This window comes from Lepidochelys kempii, chromosome 6 (assembly GCF_965140285.1).
Source record: "Lepidochelys kempii isolate rLepKem1 chromosome 6, rLepKem1.hap1, whole genome shotgun sequence".
NCBI classification, from domain to species: Eukaryota; Metazoa; Chordata; order Testudines; family Cheloniidae; genus Lepidochelys; species Lepidochelys kempii.
The window spans coordinates 106,227,590-106,252,594 of record NC_136385.1 but is presented as its reverse complement, the minus strand read 5'-3'; the positions used below and the strand labels follow the sequence as shown (position 1 = coordinate 106,252,594).

Here is a 25,005-nt window from a genome sequence, read left to right as displayed (position 1 = left end):
TTTCTGACTGAAATCGGAGACAAAATTTTCTTGTTAGTTAGACACTTGGTATGAGTCTCTCACAATAAGAACTTACCCACAGAATGTTTGTTTATATTTAGGACCTTACTTAAATATAAGGTATTTTGGAATATTATATAAATATTCACAGTCCATTTTGGTCAATTTCATGGTCACAGGATTTTAAAAATCGTAAATTTCATGATTTCAGCTATTTCAATCTGAAATTTCACGGTGTTGTAATGGTAGGTTATTGTAGGGAGATTGCAGTACTACTGCCTTTACTTCTGTACTGAAGGCAGGATGGCACGGTATGCTATTGCCCCCCTTACTTCTGGGCTGTCTTCAGAGCTGGGCACCCAGCCAACAGCTGCACAGTACAGTGCAGACGTAAGGGTGGCAATACCCCTAAAATGACCTTGTGACCCCCCTGCAACTCCCTTTTGGGTCAGGACCCCCAATTTGAGAAACACTGGTCTCCTCCGTGAAATCTGTACAGTATAGGGTAAAGGCACACAAAAGACCAGATTTCACTGTACATGACATATTTTTTCATGGCCGTGAATTTGGTAGGGCCCTATTTATATCTAAGTGAGTAGAGATGATGGTCTTCAGCAATAAATATTTGTTAAAATTGCTAATACTGTGCATTTGTAAGGAATACTATAATTATCTAGTCAGTTGTAATGTTCTTATTCACTAATTCCAGGTTCTTCTTTTCAGTCATTGATAAGAAAAAGACATTTACAAACACTCATATAAGGGTGTGGGATTGTATTTTTTTGATGGTTTTGAAGTGATATAAATGCCACGATTTACTAGACTTTAAATAAATTATGCAGTGTGATGGCAGTTGCCAACAGCAGCAGAAATCAATGGAGCAGTGGCTTTCTCACACAAACAATTGTGCTAGGTAGATCCTGTATCTATTAAAGTCTGCACCTAGGCTCTCCATTTTTAGGACATCAGTTCAAGTAGGAAGAGGTAGGGAGGGTCTATATTTGTTTTGTTTGAATTAAACTACATTTTTAAAGGAGAGCTGAAAACCTTTTATATGTTACTGGTTTAATGTGACAGTCTGTGTGCACAGATGGTGTTTTTTTAAAAGGTACTCTTTGGACTTGACCAAAACAAAAAACAAAAAAACCCCACAAGCATCCAAAACCATCTTTTAAACCTTGTAGTTAGATGTCAAACAAATTGATTCGGCACTGTGGTCCTGTCTGCAAGGGAAATGACTATGGGCCATAACTGTTTGCTTTAACCACTCAAGTGAGGGAGTGGAACAGGATTTGGCCCTACCTCTACTTGTGGGACTTATCAAAGAAAAAGGCCTGCCCTTGTGCACATGTATGCTCTCTCTCGGCCAAACTCTCCAAGCAGCTGAGTGCAGTCTGGGATATCAGTAGAAGCTGAGGATATTCAACACCTTGTAGTATCATAGCATCAAATCCTGTTTCCTGGGATTTTCTGGCAGGCTTTTGCCACATTATAAAGCATGGATAAAAATGATCTGGCATCTGTGTATATCGCTTAGTGAATGATTGCATTATTTTTTATTGGTCCAGAATTTTCTAAGCTACAGTCACTGACCCACAGTAAACCAAGGCTAGCAAGAATCTCTCTCTGAAGGCTTAGTCTCCAGTTTGATAGTTCTTACTTACCTTGAATTGAACACTCTGCTCAGCACTGAATTGCGCGCGCGTGTGTGTGTGTGTGTGTGTGTGTGTGTGAGGATATGACTGGATTGCTATTGCTGACCATTTGAAAACAAACAAATGAGTGAAACCAATGGGTCTTGTGGCCAAGCACAGCTGTAGGCAATGGTGTGATTTGATTGGCAGTAAAGCAACATGGGGTGAAGTTATTTTTCAATCAAATTAGGCTTTATTTTACTAATCCAGTGAAACTGGAAAGGCAGTTTTCAGTAAACTCATCTCTTCATTAAATGGGAGGCAAAGACAAAGCAAATCCACTTAAAAAACAAAAAAAGTTAAAATAAAGTGACTATGCAGCTGTGGAAATAAATTGAAGCAAATGGGGCATATTTTCAAAGTCATTATTGCAGCTAAATTGCAGTCATTCTTATTAATGGAGAAATTAACTAAAAAGAAAAACACCACCGAAATGTACAAATGTGAGAAGTTTCGCATTTTTCCAAAGTTGCACAATCCTATATGGGAACAAAAATTCCCACCCAGCTTCTGTGATGATCTGTCTGCAAATATTTACTCATGTGAAAGGGAAGAATGGTCTGTTTTTAGAGTTCATTTTAAGAATTTTTGTCTGTCTAATATTTAAGCTTGATCTATTTCTTGCAGTATATACAGGGGGAAAGGGTATTGCAGCCATTTACTGCTAAAGCACTGTGCAGTGGTAGGGCAGCCAAAATTGTATGTAATTATTTTTTTAAAAGATAGTCAAGGAATGCAGAGTGCATTCCCCAAGTCTTACTAGGTCAAGGTTTTGAGAGACGTTGCAATAATGTGGAGAAGTAGTGATGATTATCACAGAAGCAACACCAGATATATCACAGAAACAACCATCATATGGATTATAGCCTTGCTTCTATCAATTTTGCTGGCATCAGAATCAAGCCAGAGTTGTCACTGCAAGGTCTGATTGAGTGCCTTCCAAGTATTTGTGGATTTAATCTCACGACATGCATGAGTGACACGAATTATCCCCCTGGTAAAGATGGGGAAACAGAAGCACAGAGAGACCATGTGACTTGCCTGAGGTCACCCAGGGAATCTGTAGCACAGCTATGAATCAAAACTAGATATTCTGAGCCCCAGTCCAGTGCTTTAACCCCAAAACCATTACCTTTAACTAAAAGAGAAGAGGATGTTCCACTGCAAACTTCAGAGACAAAAAACTCTCCATAGTTAGGCTCCTGGTGTGCTGAGGCCATTGTTTATCTGCTGATCAACACTGTCTCAGTGTTTCCTGTATTCCCCGCTCTGTCTTTGCCTATCTGTTGTCTTGTGTTATACTGAGGCCAGACTGTAAACACTTTGGGACAAAAACAGTCTTTTAGTTCTGTTTGTACAGCACCTAGCACAATAGAGCCCAGGACTAAGGCTCCTAGGCCTGTGATAATACAACTAATAATAATTCCAGAATAAGAGCATCCACACATGTAATTAATCAGGAATAGTTAGTCTGCTTTAAATTTGCATCCTACTTTATTCTGGATTAACTCTCATGTGTTATTCTGGATTAACTCTCACAACAAACCCTAAACCTTTATTTAAAAACAAAAAAATGCCTACATTATTGTGAAGATTACACTGGGTTGATGTTTTCAAGGTTAACTGATGCTGTATTGAGTCAGCTGTAGACAGTGATCTTCTGATCCTACGCTTGTCTGCTACAGACATGGTCTGAAACAGTCGCTGTAAAAAGGTGCAAACCCTACCCCCACACCCACATTAATCTAACTGGGTCACTAACTGAGAAAGCTGGAAGGTAATTTACTTGTTAATACTTCGCTGGTGAGCAGTTTAATAGAAACATCTAGAAAATGGGCTGTCAGACAATCCCTATCAAAAGCCCCTCCGAGCTGCACTATTTTCAACACAAAGCATTTAAAAATCATGAGATGGGACCCAAACATCCTGAGATTGGATTAAACATCATCGTGATTTTTTTAAACCCCCATAATTCATTTTTAAATTGGCTTTCTGGTTTTTGAATATTTTATGGTGCATTTGCATCACAGTTTCAATCTTTTCTCTGCAATCATTACTTTGAACAAACAACCCCCAGCCCCCCACGCACAAAGGAAAACTGAGATTCTCATGCAATTATATGATTTCAGGAGCTGGGATTTTAAGAAAAACATTAAATATTATAAGACTTGCTGTAAAATCCTGAGTAGACAACACTGCAGCTGCCAAAACCTTCAGTTGCTTGATGACTTAATTAAATGGTAATTAAATATTCATAAATAGGCCCAATGGCCTGTGATGGGCTATTAGATGGGGTGAGATCCGAGTTACCCAGGAAAGAATTTTCTGTAGTATCTGGCTGATGAATCTTGCCCATATGCTCAGGGTTTAGCTGATCGCCATATTTGGGGTCGGGAAGGAATTTTCCTCCACATCAGATTGGAAGAGGCCCTGGAGGTTTTTCGCCTTCCTCTGTAGCATGGGGCCTGGGTCACTTGCTGGAGGATTCTCTGCTCCTTGAAGTCTTTAAACTTCGATTTGAGGACTTCAATAGCACAGATATAGGTGTGAGGTTTTTTTTGTAGGAGTGGTGGGTGAAATTCTGTGGCCTGCGTTGTGCAGGAGGTCAGACTAGATGATCATAATGGTCCCTTCTAACCTAAATATCTATGAATCTATGACTTGTGCAATGCAGTTTTGCATTGAATGTGGGGACATTAGAGCTTTGATCAGTGCCTGGCTAAAGGTCACGAGATTCTATGCCTTGGAGCTTTCGTCAGCCCAGCTGTTTGAAGTCTCTGAGTGGTTAATCACTCCCTGGTGTTAAGAGGCAGAGCTGAGCTAAGCAAAGCAGGGAAGACGTGGTATAAAAAGTCACTTGCTAGATGAACTCAAGAGCAGTGAACAAAGGTAGTGAACAGGAGGGAGTAGCTCCAGACTGTGTTTTGAGGTAGCAGGACTTGGTGAGTGGTGTGTTTGGCCCATCTGTGGGTTGTTTGTTTGTTTGTTCTCTGGGTACAGACTATGTAGCCAGGTCATGGGCCCCTAAGTAAGCTCTTAGAACTTTGATTAGTACTTTTCTAAAGACTATAAGGCTCTAGCTCTTAGAGCTTTGATCAGCTGTTTGAAGTTTCTGAGTGATTAATCACCTCTCTGGTGGTGAGGGGCAGAGCAGAACTGAGCTAAGCAAGGAAGACTTAATATAAAAAATCACTTGCTAGGTGAACTTGAGAGCTGTGAACAGAGGGAGTTAACAGAAGGAGTATGAGAAGCTTTCCTTCCTGGTTCAGCACTATATGTGATAAGATGGCCTGTGACAGAACAGTGGTGGTGACCTGCAATGGATGTGCCATGCTTTCTTTCCTGCATGAGGACAGAAAGGATTTTCTGTGCATGAAGTGCAAGTTGGTGACTGTTGGAGGAAAAGATTCTTGGATTAGAGGGGCAAGTTAAGACTCTAATAAGAGAACTGGAGGAGTTCTTAGACAACCAGATTCAGGAAACACCAGTACCCCAGGTCTCAGGAAGAATGGAGCCGGCCACAAGGGAACTGGGGAGAGAGGGGGAGTCAAAGAGAAGGCCTAGCAGTTTATAACCACTAGAGGAAAGAGGTCATGGCAACATTCTTCATGGTTGGAGACAGATGAGGATAGGTAGACTATGGCCACCAGAAAGAAGAGAAACAGGAGGAATTCCACACAGCTCTAGACCTTTCAAATCAATACCAGGTCCTCAATGTGGAAACTATGGAAGAGGCCTTTCAAGATCCACCAGGTCCAAGGGAATGGAGAGATGTACAGGACACACACATGGATGGCAGCTTGGTCTAACGTGTAAGAAAATCAAGCTTACCTTTGAAAAGAGTTCTCTAACTATCCAAGGAAGTCAGACCCTTGTGGGAGATTCAGTACTCGGAAGAACCAAAAGAACATCCTGCCAGGGAAAGGTGGACAACAGGACAGTGTGCTGCCGTTCTGGAGCCAAAACTCCAGATGTCTGTCTAGGATTGGATAGACTTCTGAAGTCTACAGGCCAGGATCCATTGGTGATGGTTCATATCATCCCATAACACAGTGTCATTAGTGCTATCTCAGATACTAGATGAATTCAGGGAACTCGGAATCATGGAGAAGAAGAATAATGTCCAAGTGATCTTCTCTGAGATCTGTCCCATCCCATGACCAAAGGAATGCAGAAGATTCTGGAAGTGAGTCACTGAGTAGGTAAGTGGCATAGGATGTAGGGCTTTGGTTTTGTGGAACATTGGCCCACCTCTCCTATGGGGAGAGGGAGCTGTATAGTTTGGATGGCCTCCACCTCAGTAGAAGAGGGACCAATCTCCTTGTGGACAGACTGACTAGAGTAGTCAGTCGGGGATAAAACTACTAGCAAAAGGGGAGGGTTAAAAGGGGGGACAATATGAGTACTCATTTACCACAAAATCGAGATGTTGAGAACAAAATCAATCAAGGAACCAAAGGGCATGAAATGCTTGAATTTCCTATATACTAATTAGAATCATAGAATATCAGGGTTGGAAGGGACCCCAGAAGGTCATCTAGTCCAACCCCCTGCTCGAAGCAGGACCAATTCCCAGTTAAATCATCCCAGCCAGGGCTTTGTCAAGCCTGACCTTAAAAACCTCTAAGGAAGGAGATTCTACCACCTCCCTAGGTAACGCATTCCAGTGTTTCACCACCCTCTTAGTGAAAAAGTTTTTCCTAATATCCAATCTAAACCTCCCCCACTGCAACTTGAGACCATTACTCCTCGTTCTGTCATCTGCTACCATTGAGAACAGTCTAGAGCCAACCTCTTTGGAACCCCCTTTCAGGTAGTTGAAAGCAGCTATCAAATCCCCCCTCATTCTTCTCTTCTGCAGGCTAAACAATCTCAGCTCCCTCAGCCTCTCCTCATAACTCATGTGTTCCAGACCCCTAATCATTTTTGTTGCCCTTCGCTGGACTCTCTCCAATTTATCCACATCCTTCTTGTAGTGTGGGGCCCAAAACTGGACACAGTACTCCAGATGAGGCCTCACCAATGTCGAATAGAGGGGAACGATCACGTCCCTCGATCTGCTCGCTATGCCCCTACTTATACATCCCAAAATGCCATTGGCCTTCTTGGCAACAAGGGCACACTGCTGACTCATATCCAGCTTCTCATCCACTGTCACCCCTAGGTCCTTTTCCGCAGAACTGCTGCCTAGCCATTCGGCCCCTAGTCTGTAGCGGTGCATTGGATTCTTCCGTCCTAAGTGCAGGACCCTGCACTTATCCTTATTGAACCTCATCAGATTTCTTTTGGCCCAATCCTCCAATTTGTCTAGGTCCTTCTGTATCCTATCCCTCCCCTCCAGCGTATCTACCACTCCTCCCAGTTTAGTATCATCCGCAAATTTGCTGAGAGTGCAATCCACACCATCCTCCAGATCATTTATGAAGATATTGAACAAAACCGGCCCCAGGACCGACCCTTGGGGCACTCGACCCTTGGGGCATTCTAGGAGCCTGGTTAACAAACAAGAGAATTGCTCATTTATGAGCATACATTTGATCTAGTTGGTATTACTGAAACCTGATGAGATGATTCACTCAACGGGAATGTTAAAGTCAATGTTTATAAACTATTTAGGAAGGTCTGTGTGAGTGAAAGGAGAGAGGGAGTGGTGCGCCATGTTAAAAAATGGCATTACCTGTTTCCAAGTCACTGATAACTTGGAAGAAAATAATCCTGAATGCTTATGGATCAATGTCCTAACAAACAAAGCGCAAGATGGGGTATTAGTTGGTGTCTGCTACAGACCACCAAATCACACTATGTAATAGGATGACCACCTCCTTACAGACCTGTCTCTAATGTGTAGGGGGAAAATACTGTGTGATCATGGGTGAGGTCAATTTGAGTGACACATGCTGGAGATCTAATGCTGCCAGTACTAAAACATCCTTGGAATTTCTAAACATTATAGATAACAATTTTTTAACACAAAAAGAGTTGCAGCCAATATGAGGGAATTTTGTATACGGCCTTGTCCTAACAGAGGAACTGATAACAGAAATAAAAGTTAATGTTAGCTCAGGAATAAGTGATCATGACTTGATCACGTTTACAAAGTGTGATCAGAATAAGGTCCAGACATTTAATAAAATAAAAACTTAGTGCTTTAAAAGGGCCAGTTTCACAAAGATGAAAACAATTATGACACATCAGCTTGGAGGAAAAATTTAATCAGAAAAATATGAATGATGATTGGGAATCATTTAAGAGTACCTTACTAGTTGCCACACTCCCACAACTGAGGAAGAAGACTGACATTTTTTTTTTTTAATGTATGTATATATGTCAGTCATTTAAACCAGCACAGTCTGGATAAGAGAGGAAGTGAAGGCAGGTGTCAAAAATAAATAAACAAATGTAAGAAAGGTGAAGTTGAGACTAATGAATTTAAATCAGAAGTTAAGAATTGTAGAAAATTGATAAGGGAAACCAAGGGGCACAAGGCATAATCTATGGCCAGTAGCATTAAGGACAATAAGAAGGTTTGGGGGGGGGGGAAGGGGTGTTGGTTTTTTTTTTGTACATTACGAACAAAAATACTCCATACAGTGGTATTGATCCATTACTATATGGAAATGTTAGAATTATCAATAATAATGCAGAAAAGGCAGCAATAGTCAATAAATATTTCTGTCCAATATTTGGGATGAAGTCTCATTATCTGATAACACTCTTTCCATTCCGTTAGTATCTCAGGAGGATGTTAAACAGAAGCTGCTAACACTAGACATTTTTAAAATCAGCAGGTCCACATAACTTGCATCCAAAAGTTTTAAAAGAGCTGGCTGAGGAGGTCACTAGCCTATTTAATGTTGATTTTTTCAGTAAGTCTTGGAAAACTGGGGCAGTTCCTGAAGACTGGAAGAAAGCTAATGCTTTTCCAATTTTTAAAAAGGGAAATGGGATGACACAGGTAATTGTAGGCCTGTCAGCCTGACATTAATCCTAGGCGAGATAATGGAGCAGATGTTACAGGACTCTAGTAATAAAGAACAAAAGGGGGTAGTGTAATTAATGCAAATCAATATGGGTTTATTGAAAATTGATCCTGTCAAATTAACTTGATATATATTTTTATAAGATTACAAGTTTAGTTGATAAAGATGATAGTGTTGATGTAACATACTTGGATTTCTGTAACGTATTCGATTTATACAGCATGATCTGATTTAAAAAAAAAACTTCAATGATGTAAAACCAACATGATACACATTAAATGGATTAAACTGGTTAACTAATAGGTCTCCAAATGTAACTGTAAATGGGGAATTGTCATCAAGTGGGGTCTCACAAGGATTGGTTCTTGGCCCTATGGTATTTAATATTTTTATCAATGATCTGGAAGAAAACCTAAAATCATCACTGATAAAGTTTGCAGATGACACAATTTGTGGGATTTGTAAATAATTAAGAGGATAGATTTGTAAAGTGGGCATAAGCAAACAATATACATTTTAATATGGCTAAACGTACATCTATACATCTGGGAACAAAGAATGTAGGCTATACTTACAGGATGGAAGACTCTGAAAAAGGTTTGGGAGTTGTGGTGGATACTCAGATGACATGAGCTCCCAATGTGACTCTGTGGCCAAAGAGCTAATGCCATTCTAGGATGCATAAACAGGGGAATCTTGAATAGGGATAGAGAAATTCTTTTACAACTGTATATGGCATTGGTGAGACTGCTGCTGGAATACCATGTTGGTATTGATGTGCACAATTCAAGAAGGATGCTGATTAAATTGGAGAGGGTTCAGAGAGGAGCCACAAGAATGATTAAAGGATAGACTCAAAGAGCTCAATATATTGAGCTCTTTGAAAGAGAAGGTTAATGGGTGACTTGATTACAGTCAGTAAGTAACTATATGGGGCAACAAATATTTACTAATGGGCTCATTAGTCTGGCAGAGAAAGGTTTAACACAATCCAGTGGCTAGAAGTTGAAACTAGACAAATTCAGACTGCAAATAAGGCATAAATTTTTAACACTGAGTAATTAACCATTAGAGCAAGTTATCATGGTGGATTCTCCATCACTGACAATTTTTAAATCAAGAGATCTTTTTCTAAAAGATCCACTCTAGGAATCTTTTTGGGTAAGGTCTATGGATACTGGTTATACAGAAGGTCAGACTAGATCACAATAATCTCTTCTGACCTTAGTCTATGACATCATGATGCAAATGCAGTTTAACATCAACATAATACCAGTAATATCTGGATTATTCATTTTCATATTTAACTCATTAAAAAACCTCTGTTTTAACTTAAATAAGACGTTTCTGAATTTCCCGGGACCATACCTCAGATTTTTAGGTACAGCTTGCTGCTGAGTCTGAAGCCTTAACTGTTCTTGTCCAAAATCTGAATGAGCGTGCTTTGGGTTTGGTTTTGGCTTTTGGCAAAGATCAGCTACCTCTTCTGTAGGTCGCATTTGCATTGAGAAAGACTTAATTAGATCTCTTTTTAGTCTTTAGCACTGCACTAAAATGTAACTATATTTTTTATGAACTATATTCTGTTCACATTTTACCCATGTAACTTCTGCATTCAGTTGGGTATACGGTTTAACTGGTAGCATGGCCCCTTGTATCCTAATGCTCTCAGATTATTATAATAATACTCAAAGTTCCTCTGTTAAATTGTTGATAAACTTACTTTTTACAAAGGATTCTCTCATGGTTTGACACTGAGCATGGGCCCCTCTTTGTAAAATCCATGGTCCACATTGGGTTGGGAAGCTACTGGAAAAAGGCTTTGGCATTATACTCCAAAAACACTATTCGGTACTGTGCTGCTTTCTCTCCAGACAACTCGGTCACAGAGAGCAACAGCTCAAAGTCTGCCAAGTACACACTGATTTCAGTCTCATCAGCGTGACCAGTAAACTTCTCAGGAAAAAGGGCTTTTTACATCTTGAAGCTGCTGCCACCAGTTGTAATAAGTCATTATAGAACCACAGAGATTTATGGAACACTGCAAGAAATAAGTCCAGCACCCAAAGGAAGGAGTGAACTTCTTCCTAGCCTTCTACCCCTGAACCAAGTCTACAGCATAGCAAAACGAGACAACTTAACACTCAGATAAAGACCTAGAACTACCTATTAGTAGAGGTGCTGTCTGCACTGATCATGATACTAGTATTTATTTTCCATAGAGGAAGGCTCATGGGGCCTGATAATAATATTTTAACTGGTAGATCTACAAGTTCGTACAGTCACGCCCTCTGTTATCACTAGCATAGATTTATTCTAAATCTACTCCTAAATTAAATTTGTTTTCCCCCTAAATACTTTCATGCTTTCCCTTTCTGCCCAGCTGGGGACTGATTATATACCTTTCTTGCAGCAGATGACATGCTTTTGGAGTTTTGCTGTATTCTGAGATCTGAACCCTTGCCCCCTCTCTCTAACAATGTCTGTTTCTAGACTGCTACACAATGTTGTCTGTGAATTCACTGATTTTCCTACTTCTGCATAAAGTCTCCTTGGTAGTAGTTTTCTTCAACTTCTCTTCATTCATTAGCACAGGGGTGGCTGACCTGAGCCTGAGAAGGAGCCAGAATTTACCAATGTACATTGCCACAGGAATGCATCCGATGAAGTGAGCTGTAGCTCACGAAAGCTCATGCTCAAATAAATTTGTTAGCCTCTAAGGTGCCACAAGTATTCATTTTCTTTTTGCGAATACAGACTAACACGGCTGCTACTCTGAAACCACTAATACATCAGTAGCCCTGCATCAGCTCCCCCCTGCCCACTGGTAGCCCCACTGATCAGTGCCTCGCCCTCCCTCCCCACACCTCCTGATCAGCTGTTTCATGGCGTGCAGGAGGTGATGGGGGTCGGGGAGGAGCAAGGGCATGGCAGGCTCAGGGGAGGGGTAGAGTGGGGGCAGGGCCTGTGGCAGACCCAGGGGTTGAGCAGTGAGCACCCCCCAGCACACTGGAAAGTTGGCACTGGTAGCTCCAGCCCCAGGGTCGGTGCCTATACAAGGAGGCACTTACTAACTTCTGAAGAGCCGCATGTGGTTCCAGAGCCACAGGTTGGCCACCCCTGCATTAGCATGTCAGCCAAAGAACTGAAGTGGCCTGTGGACTGAGACACACATCTCTTTAAATTAAACCTAACCCTAAATAATTATGATTTGTTCCCAACAGTTACCTCTGTTCCTCTTTGCTTATGCAGTACTTTGTGCCTAAGCCTGCACATGGAATAAATATATTTTTACTCTGATTTTTTTTTCAGAAATATATTTTTCCTGTGGGAATGGTTATTGAAATTGACACACTTTTTTTCAGAATGTTTTGATTTAAACAAAAATTGCATTTTCCATAGCATATAATAGTGATTTGATGATCCTTTATTCTGCCAATGGCCTCACGTTTTGTAATACAATATTTGTTAATCAATTTGCTCATCTGCTCTGTACTCTCACAAACCTTATTTCAGTGTGACTAGTTTGGAAGGTGAGGATGTGACCGGTCGCTTCCCAGCTTATGGCTGCCTCTGCTGCCTAGCCAAAGGCCTTAGCCAAAGAACGGGGCCTCAGACTGTCACAGTAAGAAAAGGCCCTTACACCGGCAGACAGTGATTTTGATTCTTTCTTTTATACCTCTATAACTAGCTAAGTGATAAGAATACACCTAAATTCTTAGAGAACAGGCCTTTACAGACCGGCCTGAATATCTATATCCTAACAAGTGTATCTATTTTGCAGAAAAATAAGTTGAGGTCCAGAGAAAATAAATGATTTGCTGTGTCACCTCTGACAAATCAGTCGCTCAGCTGAGAATAATAGTCGGGATTACTGACTCCCCAGTTCCATGCTCTGTCCACTAAGTAACTGTTCTTTTTTCTATTGTATGCAGCTTCTTCTACAGTGTCTACTAATCCTAGTATTTGCAGTATTCTCTGAATGTATGCTTGGGAATACTGCAAAAAATCAGATCACGTCATTTAAGGAAACTGGCAGATTTTTAAAGAATAACCACTGGGTTCCATTAGATTTTAGCCTGTGCATGAATACATCTGATGATGGGCCACTGTTATAGTTCAGCTTGTGGTGGTAATTGCAGTGATATCACTCCAGTGTACAGTACAGTTTCATAAGTTTTAAAATGGTACTTGCAATTGTTGTTGATTCTGTTGGCCTGCCCTTTCTCCCATTGCAGATCAGACTGTAGCTCAAGTCTTAGAGCACTTGATTTTTCTCTTTCTGTAATGATCTGCAACCCATTATCTCATATCACATGTTTAACCCATGATGCACAAAACATCTGCTTATTCTCTAAAGCTGCAGGATTTTGTTCCAGTTAATACTAATCTCAGTAAATCTCTCAAGCTTTTATTTTAGAATTGCATGTACTTTTTACATGCTTTTAATGTTCATTTGTCTTCACGCTTTTTTCTCCTTCCTCTGAACTGTTTAGTAGTTTAGAGAGGCCATTAAACTCAGTTCAAGAGGCAGGAGAAAAAAATTGGAACCCACTGTGATTTGTGACTCAGCCATCATGGAGTGCAGTCATAGCTTTGAAGCCTCTTCCTTAAGTTTATTGACCGAGCACATTAGCAGTGGCAGCTCCACGTCGGGGACCTAGGCAATTAATGAGTTTAGACAGCCAGCTTTTAATACTGGACCTACAATAGTGTACATCTATGACTTGGCTTTAGCTTGCTCCTTTCATTTCTGTACATTTCCTCTGGTGTTGGGATGTTGTGGTTCAAAGTTGTAGCATAAATCTTTTATCTGCCTTATATATAAGCTGGGTGATGCTTTTTGTTTCTGCTGTCTTTCATAGTGAAAAATAGTTCTGGCAGGGAAACCTTAGCTTGTTTGACAGGCTCAGAAAAGTAACTCCGTATCACTCCCATCCTGTGGGTACTTTACCTGTTTTCTGACTACACAGTAAGTCAGAACTGCAGTTTCTTGAGCACAGGATTCCTATACACAAAAGGCAAAGACCTAGCTATATTTTATGCCTCTTTGGCAAGCGTCCCATAAACCTTGCATTGTCTCTTGAAGCTACTGCTCTAGGCAAAAGAGGTCAAAAGCAGAATTTGTTTAAATCTGGGCTTTGTACTAACATCTGAAATTCACCTCAGAAAGCTGTAATGTAGTTTTATTTTTTTAATCATATCAGATATGTGCTGGGCACACGCACACTCTCGCTCATGTTATTGAACTGTATCATTTATAGTGCGTATTTATATATAAAAATGCATCTAGTCACTATTTCATCAGTTTTGCTAAGATAAGAGCTGTAGCAAACATAAGCACGCAGAATAATTCTCAACTGTCTTTTAATGTCAAGAGAAATGTCCCTATTTTTTTTTAATCAGCAGTTCTTTTTTCCTTCTTAAATTTGTGGCTTGCTTTTATTAAGGTCTGGGATTTGAAAGCCCAGCAATATCATGCTTGATTGAGAGAGCAGAGTTTCTTTTAAAATGCTTTATTTAATCCAAGCAACTTCAATATTCAGCTTTTTGTCTTTGTTATCCTTCTGTTAGCCTCTCTGATTTTGCTTCTTTGTCTCCAATTGTTCAGTTTTTAACATGGTTGTCACTGCGTTCCTTCTCAGAGAGCTGATGCACAATATTCAGGAGAGTATCTTATTACTTTTCAGGTTTTAGTGTGTGTCTACAACCTTGGTCAGCGAAAAGATTTTTTTTCCCACCCCCATGGGATGATGGTATTGTATATATTTTTCAGAGTGCATAAATATGGTCTGCGCTTTGCAGAACAAATTAAAGACAAGTCCCTGCTCTGAAGAGTTGACAGTGAACATCTTGAAGTTTTTGTAATCTTTTTAAACTCATAGCACTGAAAGTGAGTTTAGGTGAGCTCTGAATGAAGAGCAGGTGGTGGTTTGGTATAGAGGTGTTGGAATGTATGTCCATGCAAGGAGGCATAGAGGTGTGAACAGGAGGGAAAGTGAAATGAAGCCTATTGCCTCATGGGACAATAGAATAGAAGTGTTTAGGCTGAGGTGGGTCCAGTGCCATTGTTTTAACTATCAGAAGTTGGGGGTAATAAGTTTCTCCCTGGTGACTGTACAGCATGGGCCTGATGGAACATTCATATAGACTGACATAATTCCATTGCCTTCAGCTGAATGACTCCTGATCTACCCTGGAGTAAGTGAGAGGAGAATCAGGCCCCATATCTTTGAATAGGTAGAAAAAGTTCAGGGGGAGTCCTGGAGTAGAAGAGTTTAGCTTTGTCCTCCAAAGGCGTATGCAGCGCTATTTCATGGGAGCTGGTGAGAAGATATGAGCCTCGGATGTACTGAGGACTCCCAAAAATGTGAAGTAAAATTGTCTGGGAATCTCAGATTCATCCTTCAGCAGCTAAAAAGAACGTTTGATTACTGATTTGCAAATTCGGTCCTAACCAAAATCTGCACTCTGTCTAAAAAATGTCCTGTCATATAATGAAAATCTGGTGTTGTGTGAGACCTCTGGGTGTCTGTACTCTGTACAACAGTAATACCAGCCTGAGCATTAAGAATTTCTGCAGTAAGGTTTTAACTCTGCAACTTTCCTTGAAACAAAAGAGCCTCAAATGTTCAACACCTGCCATAGAAGTTTAATAAGTAGCCCTGTAAGTGGGTCATTTTCAACAAACAATTAAATTAACGACTTCATCTGGAAGTTCAGTGGCACTATTTCAGAGTAGGTAATTTGAGATTGGTTTCTACATTTATATGCTGAAGTTAATGTTTCCTTTATAAACCTGTATTTTAAGGATTTAATATTTCATGTGCTCCAAATCTCATCAAGCTGAAAGTTTCTAGCCCAGATGTATTTCAAAAAGAAAATTGATATTAATGCTTTAAGCGGTTGTGAGTTCTCAAACACGCACACAAAAAATACAATTCTCAGGAATTCTGAAGCCTATAAAAATGAATTCTGTGGGCAGTTTGAATAAAACTCTTCCCTGGGGTTTTGGCTCCGCTGCTCAAATCTGCACTCCTACGTACTGTATATGGAGCTGCTGTTCATGTCCATGAGAGAGCTACAAATTGAAGGAGGGCAGAATATTAGGGTTGGACTCCACCAAGCAGATTGGAGAGGAGAACTTTACCTATATATTGTCATGTGAGTTAGTTGTTGACAGCGATTTTAAAGACTATATATAACAGCTGCAATCCAGGGGTGGAGAGTGCCAGTGTGTTAGTGCAATAATCTGTAGATCAAGAGCATGGAGTTCAAATGTGATTGGATCACAAGGGAAAACAAATGTAATAATCCTAGGCCTAGTCGCTGCTTTACCCTCCCCCATCCAATCTTTCTTCATCGCTCTCTTCATCAGCTCCTCCCACACTTGCCTTTGTAACTTCTTTCACGGTGTCTTGTACAGCTTTTATCAATCTTCCACTCTCCATGTTCCCGCCTTCTCTTTTCCTTTAAATCCTTTCTGAAAAGCTACTTTTTCATGGATCCTTCCCACACCGATCTTATAGTTCTTGCACATGCATTTTAGTTCCGTAAAGCATCATTGTAAGACACCACCACCTAAACAAACAATAATCCGAGTCAACACACACACAAGTGTGTGGGGGTGTGTACATGTGCGGGAAGGGGTTGCAGACACGACACAAAATTTTTAAAAAATTGAGCCATGTCTCTGAGATTTTAAGCACGGCCTTACCTAGGCTGCTGCTCCCAGATCAAGATCAATTCCGCCCATACATATGCTTTTTGCAGACCACTTTAAGTGTTGCTTCTAGTCCTCATTTGCCCAGATGACAAAACATGGAAAGAAGCCCTAGATTAGAACTGCAAGGGGTGTAACAAGTTAGGAGTCAGGTGTGCTGAGTGCTCTGCACAGGGGAAGTTTACTGAAGCCAGGTCTTAGTTGGAAGGTCACTCACAGACATTACAAAACACAGGAAAGAAAAGAGTTTCAAAGAAACAGAAATAGCTACTGAGGGTGAGTAGGATTCAGTGTTGTTGCTTTGTGTTTAATGCTTATACAGCCATCACCCCATCCCTGACTACCTCACCTGAATGGAGAGTTCATATGATATTAAAATATGTCATTAGGGTGAAAATAATCAAGGCCAGGTCATGACATGATGTCAATCCGTGGTCGTCATGCTGCCATTCAAAAAAACAAAACAAAGGAAATTAAATACATGCAACTAGAGTGTATTAAAAACATGTTACAACTCTACCTTAAATCCATTAAAGGTTAAAGCTCCCACAGTCCCCTTAACCAGACCTCCTTGTGTAGGGTATTCTCTGTTTATACCAAAAAAAGCAAAGCCTCTTTCATTAGCACAGCCATTTGCATTTTTAATTTTATTTCTCACGTGAAACAGTATAAAATCCACAAAATGAAAGTATACCTCAGCGGAGCTTGGGGGAGTGGGTGGTGCAGGAGACTGATAGTGGGATCCTTTCACCTCTAGTTTGCTGATTCAGCTACAGCTCAGATCGGTAGTTGTCACCTGATGGCTGATTGGTGCCATCAGTCCTGTTCTTAGTGACTTTCTCACTTGGTCCTATGGGCTTCCTAATTTACAATTGGACATGTAATTAGTCTTATAGAAGAATATGATTTTTAATTACACCTAAAAGCATTTAGCTCTCAAATCAGAGGGTCTGGTATTTCTCCATGTTTCACAACTCATCAATGTGCCCAACTCATTGATACCATATATCAGAGGACTGTTTTATAGCTGGCTTTACCACACAGAAGAGGACTTAAAACAAATCAAAACAGCTATCTCCAGTTGCCACCATTAGTGGGCGAATTTCTTGTAGGCATCACAGCACAGGTGGATTCTGAAGAGGGATTTGAAGGAGGAGAAAGTAGTGGCCTTAAACATTAGTACAGGAATAGATTCAAGGCTGGAATCCTAGATGGAGAAGATGGGGATGGGGGCGCTGCCATTAATAGACAAGGGGAACCAGAAAAATTGCATTGATTGATTCCTACTGGAATCAAGATTTAAACCCCAGAATGCAGTTTAGCAAAAGGAAGATGGCAATCTGACAGATATCACCATAGTAGCATGTGTTTTCTGGCTCATAGTAGCAGGAGATACAACACGTTTTAAATAATTAACATACACTTAATATCTCTGATCAAATTCCTGCCATCCTCTAGGATGTAGCTGTAGGCCAGGGAGGAATTCCCAAGGTTACAATAACACCACTGTTTCTCTGTAGCCTCTAGGGACTTTCCTACCCTTTCAGTTATTGCACATAATATTTGCACTGAGTCTGTGTACTGGGACATGGTATTAGAGTACAGCATTTGTCTGTCAGTACTCATTTGGGCACATTTCCCACTGAGGTGAATAGAGGTCTTGCCTGAGAAAGGACTCAAGATTTGGCTCTCTGAAAACACAAGCACTGCCTTGTGCGGGTCAAAGTTTCACATCTTGAATTTTTGTTTGTCTTTTATGATAAGGTCAAAGCTGAGCTTGACCCCTGAAACTCAAATGTTAAACCAAAACCAGAATGTTATAGCTTTACTACCATCTAACATTATATCCCTAAATTCAGCCCTCACAGCAGGCATTCTTCCTTTCCAGCACTTGCACTCGATTTGTGTGCAGGCTGGCCATATGGTGTGTGTAATTATTCTTTTATAATGCTGTTATTGCTCTCTAGTTGCCCAGTAAACCCAGCACAATTTCAGTAAACTGTATACATCAGGGCAGAAATCTTAGACTTGGCTGATTTTCTGCACCTTTACGCAATGGTAGGTGCAAAGAAAAAAGATTCCATTTGATTTATGGAAACTGTATAAAGTTTATAGAGTCTCTACAACCCTCACAAATGAAGAAGGCTCATAGAGGGGAGGTTGCACCAAAACTGGGAGGTCCACAAAACTAAAGGAGAAAAACAGCTAAGGCACATGTCCGTAAATACCTGCATGGAACTTTCCCCCATTAATTCTCCAGATCAGCATATGGACTGCATAAGCTGTTATATTCTTTTCCCAGTCCAATTACTGCTACGCTGTAGCACTGGAATATCACATAGGCGATTAGTGTGTCTCTGTCAGGGTCACTGTTCTTCCTCGTAGCAGTTCTGTGCCCATTGATTATTCTCTGTAGAAATTATGTCCTGAATTTTCATATGGTTGTGGGCAAAAGCATGAGCATGCCTAAGTATGTAAATCATCTGATGTATGAGCTGGATTTGTGTGCACACACCTGCATGTATATGTGTAACCCAGACTTGCATGCATCGCAGGATTTATATAGCTAAATTAGGTGTATACCATACTGTACGCTCACTTTTGCAGGTACCCATTTGTAACATACAGCCTGCAGAATACCTTTTATTTACCCTAGAAATAGTGACTCCCAAACTGATTGGGATAAAATAGAAACTGACCTAAATGAAACCTCTTCTGAGTTAGAAAATGTTAACTGCCCTTTTCCCATCTCTGACTTTTTGTATGCTTCTGGACTTCCTGGGGCAGAAATTCTGGAATACTGTTCTGACAGTGTTGTCTTCCTAACTAGAATTGAAAAATACTAATCTAGTCTCCTGATATCTCCAGTTCTTTTCTAAACCAAAAAGATACACATCCCTCGCTATGTAGGACAGACAGCACATAGCCTGGGTTGACTAATTTTCCTGACCATATATAATGCCATTTCTGGTGCTTGACTAGCTGTCAAAAGGCGGGGAAGGCACTGGAAGCATGTGCCATTGTCCCTACTTTATATTGAGACCTGCAGGTAGTAAATGGTATTTTGATATTCTAAATCCATAAATGTGACCCTTCAGTTTCATGTGTAAGGAGCTGTTTAAAATCTGTGCACATACTTTGTGAAATATTTTTTTGGGAAAAAAAGCCAATAACAATAATTGGTTTGGCATTTTTTGTGATTTCTAAAGCACTTAAAGGGTAATGAATTTCTTTTATTCAGTCCTACATAAAATCAGTTTTTACAGAAATAAGCTGATTTAAAAGGCTTGAATGGCTGGCAGTGACAGAAACAATTCACTGAAAGCTCAATTCCTATACATCAAAATAAAACAAATGTATGTATCATTAGAGGTTGCTGACCCTTGAATTATAATGATCAAAAAGGTCAATATTTAAATGTGATTTATGGAAGCTATTTCTTAACCCATAATTAGGCTGACCAATAAAAACAATTCAGACTTCTACAGGACATGATTACCCAGGAGGTAGGTTAGCTATTATTTTCTTATTCATAAAGAAATAAAATAATTTAAATACATTTGTGATATGCTCTTCAAGTAAGTTGAAACACAGCATAACTAGTTTTAATATGGCATTTTTGTTATCAAGTTGTCAAATTTCCTTAATTTAAGTGAAAGCTGAGAACCACTTGAGAATAACGGTATGTCTGAAATGAAAATATTTTCTTTCATCTCTTTCAGTTAAATGAAATGTAGGTAAATAGAAATCAGGCAAAAGTATAACTTTTTTTTTTATGCTGTCCCTTTAGTTCAATATGGAAATGTACTATTTGCTGAGTCCTTTTACATTAGGTTGTAAATTCTTTTTGTGGCGAGGACTGTGTCTTCCTAAGTACTTATACAGCGCCTAACATAATGGGACACTAATCCTAATTGGAGCCTGTTGGTGCTAGTACAATACAAATAGTAATTAATTCTTTGAGGGAAGTTGGCATTTCGATGCAAAATACAATAGTTCAGAGGTTAGGAAGAGGAGTCTTATCCAATGGCATAAATCAAGATGTGAACATTTCCCTAAAAGATGTGTAAATCAAACTTTTTATAATGAGACTCCTACCATAGCCTATCATGGTGACCGATATTGTCTCATTGTTTCTTTATACTCCCCCATCTGTTGTCTCTGGTTTTATACTTTAAATTATGAGATGGGGCGAGGACCATCATTTTGTTCTGTTTCTACATTGCTGAGCACAATGGAGTCCTGGTCCATGGCTCGGGCTGCTAGGTTCTACTACTACTGTTAGTTTTTGGCCAAACCCAGGGCTGATGTCAATTAGTATAGCTCAGTTGAAGCCAGTGGTGCTATGCTGATTCACACCAGCTGGCTCTTTATCTTTATTCCTGCTAAATTTAGCCACTAAAATTTGCTTTTATCCTAATGGAAATAGATTTAGTTCATGTTGTTAATTTAGGTTTTAAATATTTAAAGTTAATAACCTTCAGACTACTTAGTCTTCTAGTATTTAGAAATGGAAAACACTTGTTAGGTAATCAAGAACATCTCTCACTGCATGCAGGATTTAGTATCCCAATGTCAGATAATAAACTCATACTACAGTAGATCTTAGCCAAAAGCCTGTCTCTAAAGTATATTTAAAGGGGAAAAGGCTTCATTCTAATTCTTTCATTCACCAAAACCAAAAATTCCCTCTTCATAGCAGTTGCATGTATTCTTATTTTTAAAGCCGTTTAGCTCATAACTGAAGTAGCAATGGCTAGTCTTTCACTTAACCCCAGGCATGAAAGCTTAAAATGGAGAGAAACTGCAATATTCCCCATCTTGGAACCATGTCAACAACTCCCATTTGTCACTCATATAAAGTGTCTAGACAGCCTATATTCACTGCACCCATTTTAGGCTGACATTGTACTTCCAGCAGCAGGCAACATCTCATCATGGCAATAATAGAAAAAAATATCATCGTCATCATAGGCTGTAGTGTTTTTCATCCATAGATCTAAATATAATTATCCTTACACTTTTTATTGATGGGAAGACAGAGAGAGGTTTTTATGCTGCTATTTTCAAATTGCGCATGCAAACACCTTGGAGCATATGCCACCCTGAGTGTGTCTGGGTCCTGATTATCCTACAAGTTGATCTGTGTGAGTGGAACTGTGCTTGTGCAGAGCCCCATTAACTGAAATGGAGCTCTGTGCACACAGAAGGGTTTACCTTTATGAATCAGCTGCTAGAATCTGGGTCTATGTGGTTTTGCACCCATATGCTTCGAAATGTAGGCGTAAGTGGTTTGCCCAGGGTCACATGCCGAGTCCATGGGATTCATTCTGAGTGGCAAAAGGGGTTAGGGTGACCAGATGTCCTGATTTTATAGGGACAGTCCTGATTTTTGGGTCTTTTTCTTATATAGGCTCCTATTAATCCTCACCCCCGTCCCGATTTTTCACATTTGCTGTCTAGTCACCCTAAGAGCTGTAGCTTTCCTATGTACATGCCTACTGTCTCAAATGGCTTTGTATTCACAGCGGCTGGCCCCTCATGCCACTGTAGTGACACTATTTTTAGCACGCTATTTGGATCAGAGCTAGCACAGGTATGCCTCCTTGAGCTGGGAATTACACCCCCAACTAAAAGTGTAGACATACCCCATGTCAGAGCCAGGAATCAAACTAAGGTTTCCTGACTCACAGTACTGTGTGTGATCCACTGGCCACACAACTTCTTTATTATATGGGGTTTGATTATTATTTTTTAATGAATTAGAAACTGCTGTGAATTTTTCCTCTTCTGAAAAATAAATCGCCTACTTTCTTATTTGTAGTGGAGAGGGAAAACGTGCAGAAGAGAACCTTTACCAGGTGGATAAATCTACATTTGGAGAAGGTAAGGCCAACAAATACTTTTGTCCATTTGTAAAAATAAAAACTGTTCATATATCTTCCATAAATATCTCCATGCTAAGATATATACACACCCGTTTGCTGAAAACGTAACTTCTGCCTTACCCAGGCATATTTCTTGATTTCATGTACCTCCTGGTGTTATTTATATATGCTATTACTGTAAAGAGCTTTAGGATAGCGTGTGCCTCTATAAAATATAGGCCTGATCCTACTACATTCCTTTTGCGGGACTGGTTCCTTAGGTTATACTTTATTGGAGCCCTGAAAAGAATGATTCTCCGGAAAAGAAAATGGTTGTCAACAAAAGAAGAGTTAAAGCTAAAATTACACATCTGTGGTGCGAAGGAAAAGTGGAAACTGGCTGTATACTGATATGTAAGAACAACACAGTGCAAAAAGAGTTTAAAAGGTGTCAGATTAAAGACTCTGGAAATTCAGGATTATTCTGATTTTAAAAGAAAATAAATAGCAAAGTTGAAATTTTTCTTTATTTTGTGGGGAAAGTTGAGGGCATGTTCCTGTGTGGGTAAAAGGCACTTTTCTGGTGCTTTGATTCATTGGCTGACTGAGTTTATTTGTTACATGTGTATGATTATTTAATGCTGCGGGGTGGTCATTATGTGATTAAATGTAATTAATTGTTAGCGTTCGGGCACACGGAAATTTCTTTGTGGGAGATTTTTATTGTCTTTTTAAATCTAAAGAAATAACGGAGAAATAAATGTGTGTGGTTTGGTTGCTCTGGGCATCACATTGGGAAATACAAAATAGGAATTTGACAGTGTCCTTTTCAAATTGGATTAGCAAATCAGAGTTCTAAATGCCAGGTTTAAGATACATGCGTTCCTTGGAACATGGCTTAACCCTTCATCTCAGGTTGATAATTTAAGTTCCTCATATTTTATTATTTGAGGGTTGGTAAGATGAGACCTTAAAATGAAGTCTTTTCTGTGCTCTGTAGATATTAAAGACCCCATGGTATTTTTCATAATTAAGCCCTTTGTCTCAATCTCCTCTGTGTCTCTTCACGCCCCCCCTCCCCGCCCCCCGACACGCACACTGTGCTTTGGATCTGATTCTGCAATTCCTACTCACATTTAAATAGTAGTTTCTTACTTGAGTAGTCTCACTGAGAGTCAGACTACTCTCAGGAGTAAGCGCTACTCAATGTGGGAAGGTTGCAGAAAAGGAATTTATTATTACTGATGTGGCAACAATGTGCTCAGTGCAGCACAAGACACACAACTAAGTCTTTGCCCTGAAGAGTCTATCTGAGGGGGCTAATCCTACCCCCATTGGAGTCAATGGCCAAACTTCAGGAAGTGCGGGATTGTGCTGTATTTTTGTGCAGTTTTTGGTCCAGCTGCCACAATTCCTGACAGAGGTGGCTGCATTTCAATGGTGGTGTAGGTATGTGATTTGTAAAGAGTTTTCAGATAAGTCACTAAATATATTATTTTTTAAGAGTTTTGCAGTGTATGTTACTGAAGAAATGAAAGGATCTTCTTAAATCTCATTGGAAATACAGAATAAGATTAGCAGTGATGTTTTGACCGAAAGATCTTTGGGAACAATCCACATTATAAATAGAAAATGTGTAATTCCTTTGTGAATTAGACTTTAGGAGTTTAACTAACTGCAATTTGAAGGCTGTCAGAATCGCTTGCTGAGCATCTGGCTTCTGAAAAAGTTCTTTAATTTACAAAAGGAATTAGATCATGAAAAGGCTGCGGGGTGCTGTTAATTCTGCCATACCAAGCACATGAAGTCTTAGGAACGTTACAGGCACGTGGAGTGTTTTCTCTGGATTACTTACAATTTTTTTCTCCCCTGCTGCAACAGAGCAAAATGCTCTTTGACAACAGCCAATGTCTGCTGTTGATGATGCTAGGTTTGCTGAAACTGTCAAAGTAAACATATTTAACTGAATGATAGCATTGCCAGAACACTTCATGATGATGGTGAGATTTCCTGAAACTGGGATTATCACTAAAGGATGGATATTTTGTTGCTTTGCATTTACAGATACAAAAAACTTCTTTCAAGTGTCTTCTGTGACTTGTTGTGTCCTTATTTTCCACTGTGCAGATTCATAGACTTTAAGGTCAGAAGGGACCATCATGATCATCTTGTCTGACCTCCTGCACATTGCAGGCCACAGAACCTCACCCTACCACTCCAGACACCTAACCTCTGGCTGAGTTACTGAAGTCTTGAAATCATGGTTTAAAGACTTTGTTACAGAGAACCCACCATTTACACTAGTTTAAACCTGCAAGTGACCCATGAGCAATGTTGCAGAGGAAGGCAAAAAAAAAAAACAAGGTCTCTGAAAAATCTGACTCAGGGAAAAATTCCTTCCCAGCCCCAACTATGGCAATCAGTTAGACCCTGCACATGTGGGCAAGACCCACCAGCTAGTCACCTGGGAAATAATTCTCTGTAGTAACTCAGAGCCCTTCCCATCTAGTGTCCCATCACTGGCCGTTGGAGATATTCACTGCTATCAGTTGCAGATCAGCTATATGCCATTGTAATCCGTCTCATCGTACCATCCCCTCCATAAATTTAGCAAGCTCAGTCTTGAAGCCAGTTAAACATTTTTCCCCCCACTGCTCCCCTTGGTATGTGCCCAGTTTTGGGAGCAGCTGGTTACTCACAACCCCCGTAGTGGAGGAGTTGTGGATGCTCCGCACATTGCA

General features: G+C 40.0%; 1 protein-coding gene across 3 annotated transcripts in view; it reads left to right on the top strand.

Moving 5' to 3' along the window:
• Nucleotides 1–25,005, top strand: part of CLMN (calmin) — a 100,943-nt gene that overhangs the window by 38,359 nt on the left and 37,579 nt on the right. For all 3 annotated transcript variants that reach the window (XM_073349564.2, XM_073349562.2, XM_078853379.1), the window contains exon 2: nt 22,222–22,283. In XM_073349564.2, the coding sequence (XP_073205665.1) occupies nt 22,222–22,283 (62 nt within the window). The remainder of the gene's footprint in view (nt 1–22,221; nt 22,284–25,005) is intronic.